The 23,786-nt window shown below is 39.4% G+C and overlaps 1 protein-coding gene across 7 annotated transcripts in view; it reads left to right on the forward strand.

Annotated features, from left to right (window-relative positions):
• Positions 1-23,786, forward strand: part of LOC110452277 (dopamine D2-like receptor) — a 60,409-nt gene that overhangs the window by 12,434 nt on the left and 24,189 nt on the right. For 4 of the 7 annotated variants that reach the window (XM_021500681.1, XM_021500683.1, XM_021500682.1 and 1 more), the window contains one exon: positions 9,707-10,851. In XM_021500681.1, coding sequence (XP_021356356.1) covers positions 9,967-10,851 — 885 coding nt within the window. In that variant the 5' untranslated portion in view covers positions 9,707-9,966. Of the gene's footprint in view, positions 1-4,244; positions 4,641-9,706; positions 10,852-23,786 lie in introns of those variants that run through there. The other 3 variants (XM_021500685.1, XM_021500686.1, XM_021500680.1) reach the window with 2 other exon arrangements.

Consider the following 23,786-nt stretch of genomic DNA (forward strand, 5'->3'; position numbering starts at 1 on the left):
TCTCGATACCCATTGTAATTTTGATCCTTGTTCTATACTTTTCTATGCTCTGTCCCGATACCCATTGTTATTTTGATCCTTGTTCTATACTTTTCTATGCTCTGTCCCGATACCCATTGTTATTTTGATCCTTGTTCTATACTTTTCTATGCTCTGTCCCGATACCCATTGTTATTTTGATCCTTGTTCTATACTTTTCTATGCTCTGTCCCGATACCCATTGTTATTTTGATCCTTGTTCTATACTTTTCTATGCTCTGTCCCGATACCCATTGTTATTTTGATCCTTGTTCTATACTTTTCTATGCTCTGTCTCGATACCCATTGTTATTTTGATCCTTGTTCTATACTTTTCTATGCTCTGTCTCGATACCCATTGTTATTTTGATCCTTGTTCTATACTTTTCTATGCTCTGTCTCGATACCCATTGTTATTTTGATCCTTGTTCTATACTTTTCTATGCTCTGTCTCGATACCCATTGTTATTTTGATCCTTGTTCTATACTTTTCTATGCTCTGTCTCGATACCCATTGTTATTTTGATCCTTGTTCTATACTTTTCTATGCTGTGTCTCGATACCCATTGTTATTTTGATCCTTGTTCTATACTTTTCTATGCTGTGTCTCGATACCCATTGTTATTTTGATCCTTGTTCTATACTTTTCTATGCTGTGTCTCGATACCCATTGTTATTTTGATCCTTGTTCTATACTTTTCTATGCTCTGTCTCGATACCCATTGTTATTTTGATCCTTGTTCTATACTGTTCTATGCTCTGTCTCGATACCCATTGGTATTTTGATCCTTGTTCTATACTGTTCTATGCTCTGTCTCGATACCCATTGTTATTTTCATCCTTGTTCTATACCTTTCTATGTTCTGTCTCGATACCCATTGTTATTTTGATCCTTGTTCTATACTTTTCTATGCTCTGTCTCGATACCCATTGGTATTTTGATCCTTGTTCTATACTGTTCTAGGCTCTGTCTCGATACCCATTGTTGTTTTGATCCTTGTTCTATACTGTTCTATGCTCTGTCTCTATACTCATTGTTCTATGCTGTGTCTCGATACCAATTGTGATTTTGATCCTTGTTCTGTACTGTTCTATGCTCTGTCTCTATCCCCATTGTTATTTTGATCATTGTTCTATACCTTTCTATGCTCTGTCTCTATCCCCATTGTTATTTTGATCATTGTTCTATACCTTTCTATGCTGTGTCTCGTTACCCATTGTTATTTTGATCATTTTTCTATACTGTTCTATGCTCTGTCTCTATCCCCATTGTTATTTTGATCATTTTTCTATACTGTTCTATGCTCCTTCTCTATTCTCATTGTTATTTTGATTCTTGTTCTATACTTTTCTTTGCTCTGTCTCGATACCCATTGGTATTTTCATCCTTGTTCTATACTGATACCCATTGTTATTTTTATCCTTGTTCTATACTTTTCTATGCTATGTCTCGATACCCATTGGTATTTTGATCCCTGTTCTATACTGTTCTATGCTCTGTCTCTATACTCATTGTTCTATGCTGTGTCTCGTTACCCATTGTTATTTTGAACCTTGTTCTATACTGTTCTAGGCTCTGTCTCGATACACATTGTTGTTTTGATCCTTGTTCTATTCTGTTCTATGCTCTGTCTATATACTCATTGTTATTTCGATCCTTGTTCTATACTATTCTATGCTCTGTCTCGATTCCCATTGGTATTTTGATCCCTGTTCTATACTGTTCTATGCTCAGTCTCGATACCCATTGTTGTGTTGATCCTTGTTCTAAACTTTCCTATGCTGTGTCTCGATACCAATTGTGATTTAGATCCTTGTTCTATACTTTTTTATGCTGTGTCTCGATACCAATTGTGATTTTGATCCTTGTTCTAAACTTTTCTATGCTGTGTATCGATACCCATTGTTATTCTGATCCTTGTTCTATACCTTTCTATGCTCTGTCTCGATACCCATTGTTATTTTGATCTTTGTTCTATACGTTTCTATGCTGTGTCTCGATACCCATTGTTATTTTCATCCTTGTTCTATACTTTTTTATGCTGTGTCTCGATACCAATTGTGATTTTGATCCTTGTTCTATACTTTTCTATGCTCTGTCTCGATACCCATTGTTATTTTGATCCTTGTTCTATCCTTTTCTATGCTGTGTCTCGATACCCATTGTTATTTTGATCCTTGTTCTATCCTTTTCGATGCTCTGTCTCGATACCCATTGTTATTTTGATCCTTGTTCTATACCTTTCTATGCTGTGTCTCGATACCCATTGTTATTTTGATCCTTGTTCTATACTTTTCTATGCTGTGTCTCGATACCTATTGTCATATGTTTCCAGATCTACTCTATGTTGCTTTTTAAGTTCAATGGTTGCCACAGATATCGATGTTGTTTGTACAATGTACACAATTTGGATGTCTGATCTGTTTCTGTACATCAGTTATGGTCTGTCTTATATTGTCATACACATGCTTTCCTTGTTCCTGCTCTGTACTATGTTACTATACTGTCTATGGTGTGACTCGACACCCATCGTAAAATGCATGTATTTTTGATTTTCGCTCTTTGCTCTGTTGCGAATATTTCTATGATCAGTCTCAATAACCGTTTCATGTGCGTGTACTTTGCATCCTTGGTCTTTGCTCTTTTGCTGCCTATTGTTTCTATCGGTCGTCTCTACATCCTTTTTCATGTGCATTTACTCAAGTACGCACGTATTACTAGCAACAATGTTACTTCTGATACAACAATGCATACTTTAAGAAGTACATGTAACCAAGTGTAAAGTAATCGGATGACGTATTTCTGTGTAGTTGGTACATTGGCCCGTTAATGTGTAAATAAATACATTTTGGACGTGCCTGATACCTATAAACATGTTTTGTTGGAACAGTTTGGAAGCTATGTTTAATTTTATGCAGCGGCTATGACAGGGGGTAGGTTACGCGGTCGTTATGGAGGGGACGACTAACTCGCCGTGCTACTTTTCCATTTGTATTGCCGTATTCTCGGTATTACTATAAACGCATACTTTGAAACCCATTACAGATCATTGCCATTAACGCTATGATTTACATATTCCGTTAAATATTGTGGTATTACTATAGAGTCAGTGTGATGAATACATTCTGGTGTCGTAATCAACTACCCTATAGTGACGTCCTACACTTGTACTACCACTGTACAGAACGGACAGACATGAGCTTGTATTTTATAAATCTTTCGAATTCCGTTCGGTGTCAGACGTGGTTTATGGGGCTCTGTACCTGTTGTGTGTGGTATGATATCACTCATAGTGTTCCACGATCTGGTATTCTGATTCAATCCCTTGGCGATATACCGCCGTTCGCACATCAATTACTCCTCATGTACACGTGTTTCGCATGAGATTCAAATGCCAAAGATGGCGGCCACGACAGAAAAGATTCCTCATAAACGTGTCGTTATTTTTCGGACGGATTCACAAGGAATGAGAGCGTAGCTGTCTGTTATTTAGACATTCTCGACTTTTCCCGTGAATGGTCATTTATATTTATAAACGAATCAATTGATAAGACATGTTCCGTTTGTGACTAACAGACTACTATCGTTTGTATCATAATTTGAAATTAAAGATGACGGTCGTGATACTTGCGGGATGAGATTAGTCATATCATTTACTAATTGTGCAGAAATGAATAAAATCAAGAGAGAGATGACCCTCAATTTTATCTCTTTAACATGCAAATTGTTATGTTCACAACATGTACCTTTCAGCCGAAATTCATTTTGTCGACTCGTATGTTATTAAACTTTCGTTAACGGCTACATGCTACAAGGCTTATTAAGATAATGTTGTTTTAAGTGCATGTACAAATACGAAAGCGTTTTATGGGTATGAAACACAGATAACACCAATCTACATTATCAGTATTCTTAGTAAACGCACTTAATTGCCCAGATTCATTTGACTTAATATCCGGAGAAACTCCACCTCTCTCGTTTGTGAGCGTGCATCAAGCCCTCACATGGTTTTTTTCCTGTATATTTCATCTTCGAGTAATGTTTATAATGGAACTTCATTATATCGTTAATCAAATGCCACAGCGGTTTTTTTATCATCAGTACTCAACAAAGCTATTATGGAAACAGTCGGTTTTTTATTGTCCAGGAATAATTGGGAAAACTTACCCAATCACTTAAGTAAGAGGAAGACCCTTATCAGCGGTAACTGCACGCACGTACTTTACACGAGCAGATCGTATTTCTTACATTCCAGTGAGCTGCCGGGATGAAAAACAAGATAATTTCCCGACTTCTCTAGGTTTAGCCCATCATTGGTGTGATGCAGTCCAATATCAAGCTTTGGGGAGACCCATGAATCTCCCGTTATCAATATTCTCTTACGTAGAATATTTTGTGGGTGAAGGCTTTGGAAAAATTATATTATTCTTGGAATTTTCATATTAGGAAAGTGGAACAAGACACATGTGATTTTTTATAGGAAAATGTCACTATTCTCAGAACCAGTGCGATGTTAAACACATATATACTAAACGCCTTGGATGACATTTATATGGAAATGAAGTGAGAACGGTGGTGGTGATACTACCGGAATGTGTTACACTAGAACCTGTAGGCTGTGGTAAGTTATCATAGCGATCTTATTAATCAAATACTTATTATCACATTTTAAAGCAATGATATATTTTCATGTTTCTTAACGTCTGAAACACGAATACGACTTTGAATAGATAGACATTTTGTCATTTATGTCAGTTATTTTGCTACCAAGCTTCAATTAATTATTTAATTTTTCGCGAATATTTCTATTTGCGGTTCAGTTTTCAATGACTTTTTCTTTAAAATCTGAAATCACGAAATCATGGAAAACAGATATGACATTTTTGTTTTGTGCTTCATAAAATACTTCTTTTACTATACTCTAAAGGCATATTTATGTAACAATGTTGATTATATAATATACATGTTTGTATAATACAGACAGATGCTAATCATAATATTCACATGTATGTATATAACAGACAGATTGCTGTAGTGTTAACATATCAATGATAACATGTATGTATATAACAGACAGATTGCTGTAGTGTTAACATATCAATGATAACATGTTTGTATATAACAGACAGATTGCTGTAGTATTAACATATCAATGATAACATGTATACAAGCGTACTAACATTTATTCATTTGTTTCAAAAAATACCTTATTTTTTATCTATGATATTTTGAATTTCCATATTACACAGATATATACATTCGATGCATATGTGTTAATGAAATATACTCACTACATACGCTATCTTATAGAGAAACATATTCGATTTAATAATATGAAATACCGGATAGATATTGCTTTCAAACATATGTTAATTTGACTTGTAATATGTGTAAAATAAAGATTACCGTTAAACAAACATGATCATATGTTGGTATTATAGACAGATAACCGTTATATCACTCATAATAACATAACTATGAAGGACCGTAGTTTAAACACATAGGGACCGCAAACTCGAGTAGGACAGTAACGAACTACCTGGAGCTCTTTATAATAAAGACAGTTTACTGTTATATAACAATAGACAACATTTACCATGTTTGTTTACTATGTGACTCAGTATTTGCACTATCTATGATTTGTGTCTGTAAGGTTGTTTCTGTCTCCTTTGATCGCCGGATTTTCTCTCGTTCACATAATGAGTCACTGCACATTGAACTTTGACCCATTTTTTGAGATTGTATTTTATCTTATTTTTTAATTTAATCAAAAATCACAAATAAGACGTGTGTTACAACACCTGCAAAGCATGTTACTGCATACATCTGGACCAGAGGCTCCTTACTGTGAAACACTTTCCGGAGCATTGTGTTATTTGGATGGTTGCCCAGGTTGTCTATCTACAAAATGAACGTCATGTTGCTTAAGTTGCCGAAAGTCTTTTCGTCCGTTTTATCAAAAACTCATTCGTGAGATTCAAATTCGCGATTCGTCTGTATATCTCGAAACAAAATCTATGAAAATTATTTCACGATTCATAATACAAAACATATGGATCGATCCACAGTGTTCTTTACTTGTCAGTCGTGATAAGGATATAAAGCATTGACATTAAGGCTACCAGATGTTGCGTCGTTTTTGGTGGTCGTTGTTGTTCCCATTTGTATAATTTTATAAATAAACCGTTTACTTAGAGTACCATGGATATTTGATATGCCTTTAACCGTCTAGTATAGAGAAATTATAAACGACAACCCGTATATGCACGTTTTTAACCACCAAAATTGCATGATATACATGAAAGATAGTACGGAAAATTATTAATATAGACCAAATATTATATATAAAAAAAAGTGAAGGTGATATTTGAGTGTGCATATTAAGGTGTTTTTTTAAATGCTATATTTGCTAACTGAATCTTTCTACAAAATTCAATTATTCTCCTGCAAGATGCCACGCTATCGTATTTCTCTTAACACGATGGGACCAAGGAAAGACAATATGCAGTATGTAGATACTGATAGCCAAGTGAGAATAGAATTAAGGTTTGTTTTAAAGGAGGTTTCTCGCTGGTTTTCAGCAATATTTCACTGCCTGAAAGATATTAAACCTTCCGGTTATCTTCCCAGTATCAACCTAGTTTTAAACTTTCTATTAATACCTCCCGTGAGACGAGTGCCAGAAAGGCAAAAAACTATATCCATGTTATACTCAGCATGCGTTCATTGTAAGTAGCTGTGGTAAGTAACACTGAGTGGGAACCCCTTTCACCTGTTGCGCTAGTTAGGTTAACTGGATTAACTCTCGGGTAACATATGGCCGCGTTATTTGGTATATTGTGGTATAGGCCTTTACGCATGAAACCGTTCTTATGCTCAGGGATGAATTATGTACCCAATGAAACTTTCTCGCTTGAATCATGTAACATGGTCATCAAGTGTAAACATTGAAAACGGTATTCGGCTTTATGTCGCACCAACACGATTCCATAGCATTGACTCACTATTTAAGAAGTAATCTGTCATGGGAACAAGAAAGTTGGGTTGAGCACAACCTATGGGTTGACAACGGTTTCATGATAACGGGCCGAGATCGGGTCGAGTTTCAGGCAGCTCTTTCTATACTGTATTCACACAAAGTGTGCTGCTAAACCCGCGCATCGATATATGTTTTATTTAATCTTATCATTACGATATTATTCATATATATATATCACAATATTTGTATTTCATGAATCATTTTACTTTAAAACAATGAAAAAGAATTAAAGCTATTTTTGTTATTTTAATATATCTAATATATCTTAATCTTTGGTATGCCACTTATCCGACTCTGAGCCGTTTGGAGAAAATATCGGTTTTTGTTTAAAAAAAACATGCCAGTGGTTTCATACCCGCGGCTGAAATGATTATAGCTGCTATAACCGACCTAATGATCATACGAGGCGACTAATATGGGGGCCCCATGCATACGGTTTTCCTCTGTCTTCTGTTTGAAGAACATTTAAAAAAAAACATTGTTCTGCTGTGCCTATTTGGTCCGTACTCTGATTTGCGTTTTTAATTTTTTTACCCGGTAGTGTTTCGTTAGATGCACTGATTAGCCTGTTGTGAGAATAGCGTGATGGGTGGGCTCGTACAGGGGATCCCTGTACCACTGCCAAAAATGTAAATATGCATTGAATTTTTGCAAGTCGAAAGCTTTCATAAAACATTTCTGAGATATTTTCGGGACACAATGACAAACTTGTCACTCTATCGCTCCTATCAACTGAGCTACCTGGCCAACGAACGTGTCGGACACGTTCCATCCGAGACGAAATTAAGTGAGGTTACTGCATGTATACGAAAAACTACAGTACAGAGGGACAGGCATCCTTAAGCTATTTCCGTGCTTTTAAGTGGCTGCTGAGTAGCAAGTTACAAGTGTCGCAAAACGAGATTAGCTGTTACGAGGACAGGTCGTAATCATACTTGAGCAGTTACAAAGTCGTACAACTTACACGTCGTCGATCTTAGTTCTACTGGCGTCAAATTCTGCAAAACTTGTCACTCTATCGCTCCTAACTCTAACGTCGCGGTTTGTCTCACTGTCAGTAAATGTAAATTATTTGCACAAAAAACATCGGTGACATAAGTAGACCTGGACAAGACACAGCAAAAGACAAATTGCGCGGTTTTGATTTGAAAGTTAATCGTTAGCGATTTTTCATATTAGATTATTATTATTGAAATGATATTTCAAGAAATACCAATTCAATGATCAACAATTTCCTGTATATCTATAGTTTATTGTGAGAAATACTCCTTATCTTGACGACATAGAACGTTGGTAATATATATGGATGTGGAAATGGCATAGTTGCCTGCCAGGGATAGATGTGTAATGGAAGCGAGAAACGTTCGTCATTTACCACAAATCATAAGACGCTTGCTACTTCCACCTTGAAACACCGTACTCTTCAGTGTGAAAACCTGGATCGATAAGGGGATTGCTAATTATCAGACGACAATAGTTTTTATGGAGAAATCTCGCTGTTTTGTCAATAGTTTGCTATACGAAATGCATTAAATGGCACAGTACATTCGTATATCTATCAATATATGAATTGACCACTGGTGGATTACAGTAGTATTCAGCGTTGTTCCTTCTTACAAATAACATTCTAATTGAACAGTTTTCGCACATGCAAAGAAATCTTCTTGCCATGGTAAGGCTAAAAGCCCGTTCAAGCGTATCAAATGACAATAGGTTTGCCTCGTATTTCGCACTGTTTGCATTTGATTTAAAATCAAGGTGTTACAGCTAAAAAGAGCGAAAATCCTGCTAAAACAATCTCGCCCCATTATTACTGTTATTAATACATCTAGCACGGAGAAAATGGGGAGTAATGTTGTTCGTCTAGTTCGCTAAAGATGGTGTCCTTCGTAATGCCGATGTATATGCCAAAAGCTGTTGCCATTTCGACCTCCTTCCTTTAGTTTCCCATCAGGTCACGGCATGTTGGGTAGAACTGTTTATTGCAAATGCTAAACGCATCATCAATTAAGTAATATGTTTCCCTGTTTTTATAAAAGACTAGATTCGCTTTGGTGTTTACTGTGCCTACTTACGTACATAGCCCTCTTCATCTGGTACATCAATAGTCACATACTGAACAACGCTTGCTTTTTGCGGTTCTGTTATTTTCGCTTTGCTGTACGTCATATGGGAATCCTTTAATGTGTTTTGTCGAGAACAATTCGCCAATTCACAGTCACATTCACACTTGACACTGAGTCTTAAAAGCGGCAACTATCGTAACGTCGCCCTAGCAACCTACGGCAGTAGGATAAACGCTACTATTGAAACTACATAACATTAAACATTAGTTGCGCACAAATGCGCGAACAAGATTCGTTCTTTTCACTGTCATTATTTACGTAGACCTTCCAATGAAAATTTCCAATGCACATATAATATTTGGACGAAAGACTTGTATAAAATATTTATGCAATTTTCGTTGAGTGCAATACATGTAGCACGCGATGCAAACCCTGCAATTCCGTAGTAGCGTGAAATTTGAACCCGGTGATTTTGTTCAGCCGGGAACCTGCAAAACAATAGGAGTATGTAGAGTTTTAGCTGTTAAACTTTATACCTATCCTAAAATTTGAAATTAATTCTTCTTCTTTTTTGTATTACAGAAGACAATGCAGAGTGAAATTTCCTACAGTGTACGGGAATATACGGGAAAAGTCGAGTAAGCTCTCCAGTGGTGTCGGAGAATACACGGAGTAAGCGGAGTGAGATTTAGGGGAGTACACGAATTAGCCGAGTTAGACTTCCAGCAAAGTATGGAAAACGCTGAGTAAATCGTCCTACAATGCAGTTACTTTGCGTATCCTTTAAGTGAAGTTTGTGAACCCATTATTCTTAATTCGGCTGTGTTCAAACGCTAATAAAAATGGCGGAGAATGCAACCACAGGAACGACTCTTAGTAATCAAACCATGCTAGACAACTTCTTTTACAACAGTCACATAAGTTGTGACAATCTCTCCGATTCCTCGGGTTATTTCGGAAATGGAACGACCGCGGTATTTGGAATCATGCTAGTTGTTACAATTATTGCGGCCGTGTTCGGGAATTCGATGGTGATTGTTGTTATAGTGAAGAATCGGACGATGCGAGAAATGACCTACATGTTCCTTTTGAGCTTGGCTATAGCTGATCTAATGATCGGAGCGTTCATGGCGCCCTTAGCATTCTACAATCTTGTAAAACAATGCTGGAACCTTCCTCGTTTTATGTGCACATTGAATCTCGTCATCAATACAACACTCCTAGTGACATCAATCCACACGCTCATGTGGATAGCAGTGTATAAGTATATTTGTGTTAAGCGAATATTCAGTCCCCCAGGAAGGTGGGTGGGGAACTTGATGATCGTACTAGCGTGGGCCTGGGGTATCTCGTTAGCAGTCATAACAATTGTGTGTAACAAGGCTGTGTACAAACCTAAAACAATGCAATGTGGACCTACCTACCCTGTTAACACCTATGTTCTCCATGCTGCAAACCAGCTCATCAACCTCGTTATACCAATCATTGTCATGATAGTCGCCTACATCAGGATATACATTGCGATTCGTAAGTCAGGAGAGTTCCAACGCCGACACACTATCTCTGTGGAAGGTCGTCAAAAACGCAGCGAAGCGAGGGCCGTTGCTAAGACACTCTTCATTGTTCTTTTGTGTTTCCTGCTTTGCTGGCTGCCCTACTTCTGTTATACAAATATTGGCGCCTTCATAACCAACAAGGCCGATATTCCACCCTACCTCAACGTCTTGGTAAGTATATTTCTTACCTACCTTTACGCCCTGGTACATGTACGTACATTACCTACCTATCTCAAAGCCGTGTTAAGTACATTACTTACCTACCCCAACGTGGTGATGAGTGTATAACCTACCTATCTCACCATGGTGATGAGTATAGTTCCTACCTACCTCAACGTTGTGATGAGTATAGTCCCTACCTACCTCAACATGGTGATGAGTATAGTTCCTACCTATCTCAACGTGGTGATGATAATAGTCCCTACCTATCTCAACGTGGTGATGAGTATAGTCCCTACCTATCTCAACGTGGTGATGAGTTTAGTTCCTACCTATCTCAACATGGTGATGAGTATAGTCCCTACCTATCTCAATGTGGTGATGAGTATAGTTCCTACCTATCTCAACGTGGTGATGAGTATAGTCCCTACCTACCTCAACGTGGTGATGAGTATAGTCCCTTCCTATCTCAACATGGTGATGAGTATAGTCCCTACCTATCTCAACATGGTAATGAGTATAGTCCCCACCTATCTCAACGTGGTGATGAGTATAGTTCCTACCTATCTCAACGTGGGGATGATAATAGTCCCTACCTATCTCAACGAGGTGATGATAATAGTCCCTACCTATCTCAACGTGGTTATGCTAATAGTCCCTACCTATCTCAACGTGGTGATTAGTATAGTCCCTACCTACCTCAACGTGGTGATGAGTATAGTTCATACCTATCTCACCGTGGTGATGAGTATAGTGGCTACCTATCTCAACGTTGTGATGAGTATAGTCCCTCCCTATCTCACCGTGGTGATGAGTATAGTCCCTACCTATCTCAACATGGTAATGAGTATAGTCCCTACCTATCTCAACGTGGTGATGAGTATAGTCCCTACCTACCTCAACGTGGTGATGAGTATAGTCCCTTCCTATCTCAACATGGTGATGAGTATAGTCCCTTCCTATCTCAACTCACTGGTAGGTACAATACCTACCGTCATCACTGCCGTGGTAAGTACAGCACTACCATCCTCAACGCCGTTGTCAGCCATTATCTTCCTACCTTATTGTTGTGGTAAGTGCATTAGTTATTTCAACACTGTAGTAATCATACTCCCTGTATATGCCAACAAAAGTGTTAGTAAATAGTATAGTGATACAGGACTATGCAAGATATCTAACGACGATAGTATGACGAAGGGAACATGAAATGAATGGGAGACTGCATAGACAACCGGATGCAACTTGGCTCAATTCTATTTTTGAGAGACGGATAGGTAGATGTATAGTTTGAAAACCTGCTTACAATTTGAATGACAAGGGTTAACACTAAGATGAATCTGTTCGTTTAGCTGATTGCCCTCTTCATCACTTCTGTACATACATTCGGCTCTGTCTATGGGAAAGTCATTTTCGTTATGCTCTTCGCTTTCTCCAAAAGTGTTTTTTCCAAAAGCAATCCTCGAATAACGTTTTTATCTAGTGTACAAAATCGTTGCTCACTAAATAAAAGTTAAACATCTGAACAGTTTTACTGATCGTAAAGTAAATGTTAATGGCTGTGAGATTCAGGACATTTCCATGTTATAAGACAATTGTTTTTGGATCATGGCCGACAGTAGTTTATTCATTTTATATGCATGCCAGAACAGATTTAGAGGAGGGTGGGCTGATTGTGTAGGATTTTTAGCTTTCGAAACAACTTGAGTCATATGACTAGACATCCACTGAAGATCTATTAGTCATATGGTCATATGACGACGGTGTCAAGATAACGATGGTGTCGACTGACATGTCCACAAAACAATTCCCACCATATGACGACAGTGTCCACAAAACAATTCCCACCATATGACGACAGTGTCCGCAAAACATTTACCACCATATGACAATGGTGTCCACAAACAGGTTATATCACGACACGTTAACACCAAAGCTAATTATAGTTTGATGACGGTGTCCGCCTAACACCTACGGTTATATTACGACGGTGTCAATAGGAAATGAGGCCTCCCAATGGCTAAAGTTAAAAAACAATGGAATGTCGGCACACATTGGTTGAGGCACACAATGGTTATTTTAAAAGTTCAGAAACAATAGGAGATGGATGATAACGTAATTTTCCAATCCTCCTCGGTATTTGTCATTAATTAAGGAATGTGCCTACAAATTAAGCGTGGCCTTATGAACTTCCTCTCCATTTTTTTCCGTTCAATACTACATCCGTTGCTCTTTCATGTTCCCCGTCCAGTTTCACTATATAATGTTAACCTACATCCTGATCAACATAAGTATAGTTTGCTTTCCCTGATGCACAGTTCGATATCAAAGCGAAAACACATGACACTTTCATTTAAAATCCGTGCAGGTTCGGGAAGGAAAAGGCCTGCTGTATCCCAAAGCATAATCGTATGATGCGACTAAATGGCCCCTTGCAGAATCGTGGATGGTAGTTTCGTTGTCGTTTATTTAGGAGATGTCAAAGAAACCAAGGACAATCCTACTGTATCCCACAGAAACCAAGGATAGTCCTACTGTATCCCACAGAAACCAAGGAAAATCCTACTGCATCCCACAGAAACCAAGGACAATCCTACTGTATCTCACAGAAACCAAGGATAGTCCTACTGTATCCCACAGAAACCAAAGACAATCCTACTGTATCCCACAGAAACCAAGGACAGTCCTACTGTATCCCACAGAAACCATGAATAGTCCTACTGTATCCCACAGAAACCAAGGACAATCCTACTGTATCCCAAAGAAACCAAGGACAATCCTACTGTATCCCAAAGAAACCAAGGACAGTCCTACTGTATCCCACAGAAACCAAGGATAGTCCTACTGTATCCCACAGAAACCAAGGACAATCCTACTGTATCCAACAGAAACCAAGGACAACCCTACTGTATCCAACAGAAACCAAGGACAATCCTACTGTATCCCACAGTCACCAAGGACAGTCCTACTGTATCCCACAGAAACCATAGAAAGTCCTACTGTATCCCACAGTCACCAAGGACATTCCAACTGTATCCCACAGAAACCAAGGACAATCCTACTGTATCCAACAGAAACCAAGGACAATCCTACTGTATCCCACAGTAACCAAGGACAGTCCTACTGTATCCCACAGAAACCAAGGACAATCCTACTGTATCCCAAAGAAACCAAGGACAATCCTACTGTATCCCACAGTCACCAAGGACATTCCAACTGTATCCCACAGAAACCAAGGACAATCCTACCGTATCCAACAGAAACCAAGGACAACCCTACTGTATCCAACACAAACCAAGGACAATCCTACTGTATCCCACAGAAACCAAGGACAATCCTACTGTATCCCACAGAAACCAAGGATAGTCCTACTGTATCCCACAGAAACCAAAGATAGTCCTACTGTATCCCACAGAAACCAAGGATAGTCCTACTGTATCCCACAGAAACCAAGGATAGTCCTACTGTATCCCACAGAAACCAAGGATAGTCCTACTGTATCCCACAGAAACCAAGGATAGTCCTACTGTATCCCACAGAAACCAAGGATAGTCCTACTGTATCCCACAGAAACCAAAGATAGTCCTACTGTATCCCACAGAAACCAAGGATAGTCCTACTGTATCCCACAGAAACCAAGGATAGTCCTACTGTATCCCACAGAAACCAAGGACAATCCTACTGTATCCCACAGAAACCAAGGACAGTCCTACTGTATCCCACAGAAACCAAGGATAGTCCTACTGTATCCCACAGAAACCAAGGATAGTCCTACTGTATCCCACAGAAACCAAGGATAGTCCTACTGTATCCCACAGAAACCAAGGATAGTCCTACTGTATCCCACAGAAACCAAGGATAGTCCTACTGTATCCCACAGAAACCAAGGATAGTCCTACTGTATCCCACAGAAACCAAGGATAGTCCTACTGTATCCCACAGAAACCAAGGATAGTCCTACTGTATCCCACAGAAACCAAGGATAGTCCTACTGTATCCCACAGAAACCAAGGATAGTCCTACTGTATCCCACAGAAACCAAGGATAGTCCTACTGTATCCCACAGAAACCAAGGATAGTCCTACTGTATCCCACAGAAACCAAGGATAGTCCTACTGTATCCCACAGAAACCAAGGATAGTCCTACTGTATCCCACAGAAACCAAGGATAGTCCTACTGTATCCCACAGAAACCAAGGATAGTCCTACTGTATCCCACAGAAACCAAGGATAGTCCTACTGTATCCCACAGAAACCAAGGATAGTCCTACTGTATCCCACAGAAACCAAGGATAGTCCTACTGTATCCCACAGAAACCAAGGATAGTCCTACTGTATCCCACAGAAACCAAGGATAGTCCTACTGTATCCCACAGAAACCAAGGATAGTCCTACTGTATCCCACAGAAACCAAGGATAGTCCTACTGTATCCCACAGAAACCAAGGATAGTCCTACTGTATCCCACAGAAACCAAGGATAGTCCTACTGTATCCCACAGAAACCAAGGATAGTCCTACTGTATCCCACAGAAACCAAGGATAGTCCTACTGTATCCCACAGAAACCAAGGACAATCCTACTGTATCCCACAGAAACCAAGGACAGTCCTACTGTATCCCACAGAAACCAAGGATAGTCCTACTGTATCCCACAGAAACCAAGGATAGTCCTACTGTATCCCACAGAAACCAAGGATAGTCCTACTGTATCCCACAGAAACCAAGGATAGTCCTACTGTATCCCACAGAAACCAAGGATAGTCCTACTGTATCCCACAGAAACCAAGGATAGTCCTACTGTATCCCACAGAAACCAAGGATAGTCCTACTGTATCCCACAGAAACCAAGGATAGTCCTACTGTATCCCACAGAAACCAAGGATAGTCCTACTGTATCCCACAGAAACCAAGGATAGTCCTACTGTATCCCACAGAAACCAAGGATAGTCCTACTGTATCCCACAGAAACCAAGGATAGTCCTACTGTATCCCACAGAAACCAAGGATAGTCCTACTGTATCCCACAGAAACCAAGGATAGTCCTACTGTATCCCACAGAAACCAAGGATAGTCCTACTGTATCCCACAGAAACCAAGGATAGTCCTACTGTATCCCACAGAAACCAAGGATAGTCCTACTGTATCCCACAGAAACCAAGGATAGTCCTACTGTATCCCACAGAAACCAAGGATAGTCCTACTGTATCCCACAGAAACCAAGGATAGTCCTACTGTATCCCACAGAAACCAAGGATAGTCCTACTGTATCCCACAGAAACCAAGGATAGTCCTACTGTATCCCACAGAAACCAAGGATAGTCCTACTGTATCCCACAGAAACCAAGGATAGTCCTACTGTATCCCACAGAAACCAAGGATAGTCCTACTGTATCCCACAGAAACCAAGGATAGTCCTACTGTATCCCACAGAAACCAAGGATAGTCCTACTGTATCCCACAGAAACCAAGGACAATCCTACTGTATCCCACAGAAACCAAGGACAGTCCTACTGTATCCCACAGAAACCAAGGATAGTCCTACTGTATCCCACAGAAACCAAGGATAGTCCTACTGTATCCCACAGAAACCAAGGATAGTCCTACTGTATCCCACAGAAACCAAGGATAGTCCTACTGTATCCCACAGAAACCAAGGATAGTCCTACTGTATCCCACAGAAACCAAGGATAGTCCTACTGTATCCCACAGAAACCAAGGATAGTCCTACTGTATCCCACAGAAACCAAGGATAGTCCTACTGTATCCCACAGAAACCAAGGATAGTCCTACTGTATCCCACAGAAACCAAGGATAGTCCTACTGTATCCCACAGAAACCAAGGATAGTCCTACTGTATCCCACAGAAACCAAGGATAGTCCTACTGTATCCCACAGAAACCAAGGATAGTCCTACTGTATCCCACAGAAACCAAGGATAGTCCTACTGTATCCCACAGAAACCAAGGATAGTCCTACTGTATCCCACAGAAACCAAGGATAGTCCTACTGTATCCCACAGAAACCAAGGATAGTCCTACTGTATCCCACAGAAACCAAGGATAGTCCTACTGTATCCCACAGAAACCAAGGATAGTCCTACTGTATCCCACAGAAACCAAGGATAGTCCTACTGTATCCCACAGAAACCAAGGATAGTCCTACTGTATCCCACAGAAACCAAGGATAGTCCTACTGTATCCCACAGAAACCAAGGACAATCCTACTGTATCCCACAGAAACCAAGGACAGTCCTACTGTATCCCACAGAAACCAAGGATAGTCCTACTGTATCCCACAGAAACCAAGGACAATCCTACTGTATCCAACAGAAACCAAGGACAATCCTACTGTATCCCACAGAAACCAAGGACAGTCCTACTGTATCCCACAGAAACCAAGGATAGTTCTACTGTATCCCACAGAAACCAAGGACAATCCTACTGTATCCCACAGAAACCAAGGACAGTCCTACTGTATCCCACAGAAACCAAGGACAGTCCTACTGTATCCCACAGAAACCAAGGATAGTCCTACTGTATCCCACAGAAACCAAGGACAATCCTACTGTATACCACAGAAACCATGGACAATCCTACTATATCCCACAGAAACCAAGGATAGTCCTACTGTATCTTTGGAATCTTTGTTTTGTTTTCCAATCTTTTATGTTGACATTCTTTCTTTTCCATCTTCTTTCACTTCCTGGTGGTGTCTCCCTAGTACCCGTCCTCATATGGCCCTGTCTGTTGTGTCTCCCTAGTACCCGTCCTCATATGACCCTGGCTGTTGTGTCTCCCTAGGTACCCGTCCTCATATGACCCTGGATGTTGTCTCTCCCAAGACACCCGTCCTCATATGACCCTGGACGTTGGGTCTCCCTAAAAAAAAACGTCCTCATATGACCCTGGGTGTTGTGTCTCCCTAGACACCCGTCTTCATATGACCCTGGGTGTTGTGTCTCCCTAGGTACCCGTCCTCATATGACCCTGGCTGTTGTGTCTCCCTAGGTACCCGTCCTCATATGACCCTGGCTGTTGTGTCTCCCTAGGTACCCGTCCTCATATGACCCTGGCTGTTGTGTCTCCCTAGGTACCCGTCCTCATATGACCCTGGCTGTTGTGTCTCCCAGGGCACCCGTCCTCAAATGACCCTGGCTGTTGTGTCTTCCTAGATACGCGTCCTCCTATGACCCTGGCTGTTGTGTCTTCCTAGGTACCCGTCCTCAAATGACCCTGGCTGTTGTGTCTCCCCAGGTACCCGTCCTCATATGACCCTGGCTATCGTGTCTCCCTAGGTACCCGTCCTCATATGACCCTGTCTGTTGTGTCTCCCTAGGTACCCGTCCTCATATGACCCTGTCTGTTGTGTCTCCCTAGGTACCCGTCCTCATATGACCCTGTCTGTTGTGTCTCCCTAGGTACCCGTCCTCATATGACCCTGACTGGTGTTTCTCCCTAGGTACCCGTCCTCATATGACCCTGACTGGTGTTTCTCCCTAGGCACCCGTCCTCATATGACCCTGGCTGTTGTGTCTTCCTAGGTACCCGTCCTCATATGACCCTGGCCGTTGCGAGGACGTTAAACCCCAAACAAACAATGTTTATCTAATAGTTTCCTTGTTTTTATCAATCATTATATACCACGCTCTAGATAAATTAAACTATCGTTGAACTGCCATATTAATTTGTCCCGGTTAGTTAACAAGTTTCACCTGAAAGACCACCTTTGAATTATTTGATCTGATCTGTCACTACGTTTGAATTTATTGCTCTGTCTCTATTTGTTTATCAGTTTATTACTTATTTATGGCGGTCATGGTGTCAGTGCTTGGATTCCTTATGTTACGTTTTCTATCGAGTTCACCTTATGATTGGAAACATCGCTCTCTGTACGTCTGGAATCCTAAATCAATTTTGAGATGTTGCTTTAACAACTGATTCCCAATTGAATTTATATTTTTTGATAATTTAATTATCCTATTGTTATCACTCTGTATGACATTTATATATATAGATTATTTGAAAACTGTTTTGGACATAAGGACTGTGAGTACGGCGTAGAAAATGACGACTAAAACTGCTCTCGCCTGAAAAAAAGAAGTGGTTTTTAAAAGTTAGACGAGAAAACAGATTTATTTTCATTTTGTATATGACAACGTTACTTGCATAATTATTTTCATGTTCTTGCATGCTATCTGGTTTCACATAAATATTTAATTTAATTTCATTGGACGATGAAATCATTATCTTAAATCAGACACGTCATTATCGACGGGCGCCGAGTAACGCGCTTATCTGAACGATGATATGTAAATACAGGATGAAATCTACATACTACACGAGCAGTTTGTTGCTTTTATGTTGCGTCATATCACGTAGGTCCTGATGATTTATCGGCCCTTATCTAAGTCGACACGTGTTTTACGTGATGACTAGGCTATCTGCTACACATTGGGATCATTCATTAAAATATAAAAATGATGGCTGCATCGAAATGAATTCTTAAAAACATTTAAGGGTTGTTGGTATCAGAAGAAGTAGAACAAGCACGGGTTTCCCGCGGAACTGGTGAAATATTTCTTGTGTCAGGATCATGTATATATATATATCATGTCATCTACCTTTAACTGTCGGTGCAGTTGAGAAGGATGCACTTGCTCTTCTTCAATATACTAATGAACAAAAGCGTTAATTCGTAGGACTGGGGTGGAGTGGGGGTGTTGTTAGTAGAGGGGACGGAGGCGGTAAAAAACAACAAAATACGGGATATCAATGTCATCAGCATATTGGTTGTTGTCAATCATGTTGTATGAGACATCGGTTGATGTACCTAGAGATATTGTAATGCTCGCTTGCTCATTCAAATCCATGCGATTGGGTCGTTTGAAGGAAAGCTGCAAAAATATGCAACCATTTTGCTTCAGGGGAGTTGACCCATTAGTAATGCCATAAGATGGTCACGGTTTAGAACCGGGTAAGAGTGACATAAAACATCTACCTTGAAACTAGGTTAAAGGTCATCGAGGCTCATTATTATGTGACGGAGCTGCTGTTTGTTTTTTTTTGGTTTGATGTTGTAAGCGTGACGTAATGCACTCATTTCTGTTATAGTTTATTTTCAACTTCAAAATATGTATTTATGTACATGTATGTATATGTCCAAATCTTCAATCCTCACTTATAGTTCACATGTTGTCACTCAAGTACGCGTCCCAGAACAGACTTTCTCAACACAATCTCACAAAATCTTATAATATCCCACACTCGTATCACAATCGAGATTATGTTCCCATGTCACTAGTAATTTCTATTATTATTTCTCCCCTAATCTCTTACCTTAGTTGTCAACATTAATTGCTCACACAAATTTAGAATGATTTCACTTCATTTAAATCTCACTTCTTTTCTTAAAAAAAAAAAAAAAGACCACGTCGGATCCTCTCGGTAATCTTCGGATACTCTCCGGACACTCTCCGGACACTCTCCGGACACTCTCGGTACTCTCCGGACACTCTCCGATTGACATAGCTGGCAAGTTCTGACACTCTCTCTCTTTATCGTCCAATTAACTTTAACCACTCTATCTCTGTCCCCCTATCTTATTATTTTTTTCCCTCATTTCAACGAAGATAGCGCAGTCCATAGGATAGCTATCAGAGGCGCATCACATGTCCCGTTACCAGAATAGTCCCTCAGACAGGACTCAAACGCGTGTATCTCATATGCCTCCTTATCAGAATAGTCCCTCAGATAGAACTCAAAGACATGTATCCCTTGCCACAATTTCCCGTTATCAAAAAAAGTACCCTCGGATTGGAGCCAAAGTGTAGGTCCCGAGTCTCAATATTCCATTATCAGATACATCCCTCAAAAGCATATGCCCGTGTCTCGATATACCGTTTACAGAAAAGATTATCGGATAGGGCTCCAGATGGAATGTTCCTTGTCTCAATGTCTATAGGGACTTGCGTAGATATCGAAATAAACGTGCCGCTAGAAATGCACGAATGAGAAGCTTTTAATGATTTCGTCTACATTTGATTTTGGAAAAAAGCCTGAATACTGAAGTTGTTGTAATACAGAGGAGCAGTGGTTTTTTTTACAGTTTATCTCATCATTGATCATGTCAGCGGCACGTCGTGTTCCCTCCCTGATGACGTCATAGAAATGTTTCGATTATCTTGATGCATACTGCGAGGCGAACACCAAGTTTATAATACACTGGTGTAACAACCAACAATACACACTATATCTGGAGGTAAAGGATGGGCTTATCAACAAAAATTCGGCCAAGGGTTTTAGAGGGTCTATATAACACGATAACACATGTTTTGTCCTCATTGCAAGTTGATATCTTGTTGTTGTTTCGTTTTGGTATCAATCAGTTGAAGATATCAAACTATCCTGTTTTTTACGACGAGGGGCCGGTATATGACTCATGGTTGTTAAATTTACTGTAGAAATTTTATACATGTATTTTAAGGTTTGGTCATTGCTGTTTCTTTTTCTTGTTAAAAACATAATAAATTGTCTTGTTGTGGTGATTAATATAGTATCATGTCTTGAGATATCTGGATAATAATTATACAAGCCAAACGTTAGTCTTGATAGCATGTAAACGAAAGTGGGTCATTCAGCGGCACGTGTTGGGAGTTATTGAATAAGGACGGAACGGAAATGATAAAGATCTCAAGAGTTACGAATAGCACAAAAAAATTCTGTGTTTGTCTCCAATAATTCTTTCGCTGTTATCACGCAAGAAATCCCTGATTTTGTAGGTAGCCCCTCAATAGTTACGAAATAGAACCACGCAGTGTCATACATCAGGTCTATTATGTCTAATAAACCTGTAAAGATAACGCCCAGCTTTAGTTGTTGGCACATGGACATGGTTGTTCCTCTACTTAAAGACAGTATTGCGTGATTTTCGTGCATTTATTTATAGAATGCTGTCTTGATCGGGTTGAAACTTAAATAGTTCAGATTCCACACCAGCAGGCAGCTCCGAATATCAGCACTATTTCATGATCAGTGTAAGGCGGTATAAGACTTATCAGCATCCCTTCTCGTAAAATACTTTTTTTTTTAAACAAGACATAACATTCCAGCTTATTAGTTACATCTTTTAAACGGAGCTTGTTTATGCTACTGACATGGTAGAGATGATTTTTATACTGACATTCCGGATCCTGCAGAGAAACATGAGACAAAATAAAGCATAACAGAATCTATTAAACGTGATGAATATGCATGTTGATATTTGAAGTACATATGTTTTCTAGATAAACTGATAGATTGACGATCCATAATAATGGTCGGGCATACGTATGGCAGCGTCCATGTGCTCGTTACCAAACCTCCACACCTAAAAAAGCGACATCTCTCATTTTATACATGATTATGTTTTGCGCAACATCTAGCAGAGAATCTCAATAGGTTTTGCACAGACATCTTCCATCTGCCTTTTATGAAGCAGGTCTGGCATCGATGATCATTTAATTTCCTGTATATAGCAATTACTGAAATAACAGAGCGCCTACTAGTCTTAATCGAACATAGCCAGAAACACAATGTTTTATATAACACTTCAGGAAATTTAATGACGATACATTGTTTATGTCAAGGTTTTGTAACAATCGAAGTACTGTCTTTGTTGAGATCGCATTACAGTCAACATGTTATGATTTAAAGTAATGTTATTACAGCCAAGATGTAATTATTGTTGTCGGGGACTTTGATATATTATTGTTAATTTAAGTTGACATTATGCTGAAGTATACAAGATGTTTAAGTCGTCATGTTGTTTTATTCGACATGCTGCTATTAAGAGTAAATTGCTATCGAACACGTTTGTTTGAGAGGTATAGTACATAAGTGATGGTTCACGATACCACACTACAGTAGTTAGAGGTTAAGTGTTCAGACGAGACGACAGCTAACCATCCCAAGCTCCTGCACCAAATTCCAATGATCATTTAAGTTATCAAACTCTTCATCAACACAAGCAGGAAGAAGCATGGATCCGCTTCCTCTGTGTTCTGCCATGATATGTCGCCTATGTGTCGCAAGTGTCACTGGCAGGATGTGAAAATCGCCGCCATCTGTAACTACTCTACCAGTGTAATGACGGCCGGAGGCTCTGTATCCAATGCACAATAATAAGTGCGGCTCTTAGAATCTCGTTCTAATTTATGGTAAACCTTTTATTCATTGGAGAATTGTTTATGTCGGTTTTTGCATCCTGGATTTACAATTTACTCAGGTCTTATTTGAGGATGACAAATTCGAATATCACCTCTTGAATTATGTCAAAAATATATTCTAGAAAATTGCACTTAACATTCATGTAAATTTCCTTTTTATTACACATACCTTATAAATTCAACGGGTTTCTTTTCAGCAAGGCTGTGATCATTTTCTTTATGTGATGTGTAATATCACACATTCTGACGTCAAAATTTATGTCAAAAGTAATAATTTTCCAAGCAAACAATTTACAACATTTGCATTTAAACACGCTTGAGCAGAAGGTAATAAGAAAAACAACAACAAAAGAGAATACCGGAATATCAACACAACGGTTAATGGGCATAACGAGAGAATAACATTTAAAACCGTACAAGGAGTAAAGGGCCAGGTGTTCAGAGACAATATCCGTCGTGGAAGTCTATAAATAAATCCAACCAAAATTGTCACGACTCTATGGCAGGGTCCGGGACAACAACGAAACTACATTTTTAATGAGAATGATAATAAAAGGCATCGACTATTTAAAAGGATCTTTAACTCGTTGCCTTTGCGTCTGATTTTCAAATCAAACCCCCTGAAATTCGAACAAAAGTAACATACACTAGCTTTATATATAGGACATCGCTTAAGATAAGCTTTATTGTCGATTGCTTTCGAAGTTCATAAGAAAATGAATTTGAACTACGATCACAATAAGGCAAA

The sequence above is a fragment of the Mizuhopecten yessoensis genome, unplaced genomic scaffold, assembly GCF_002113885.1.
Source record: "Mizuhopecten yessoensis strain PY_sf001 unplaced genomic scaffold, ASM211388v2 scaffold6523, whole genome shotgun sequence".
In the NCBI taxonomy this organism is placed as follows: Eukaryota; Metazoa; Mollusca; class Bivalvia; order Pectinida; family Pectinidae; genus Mizuhopecten; species Mizuhopecten yessoensis.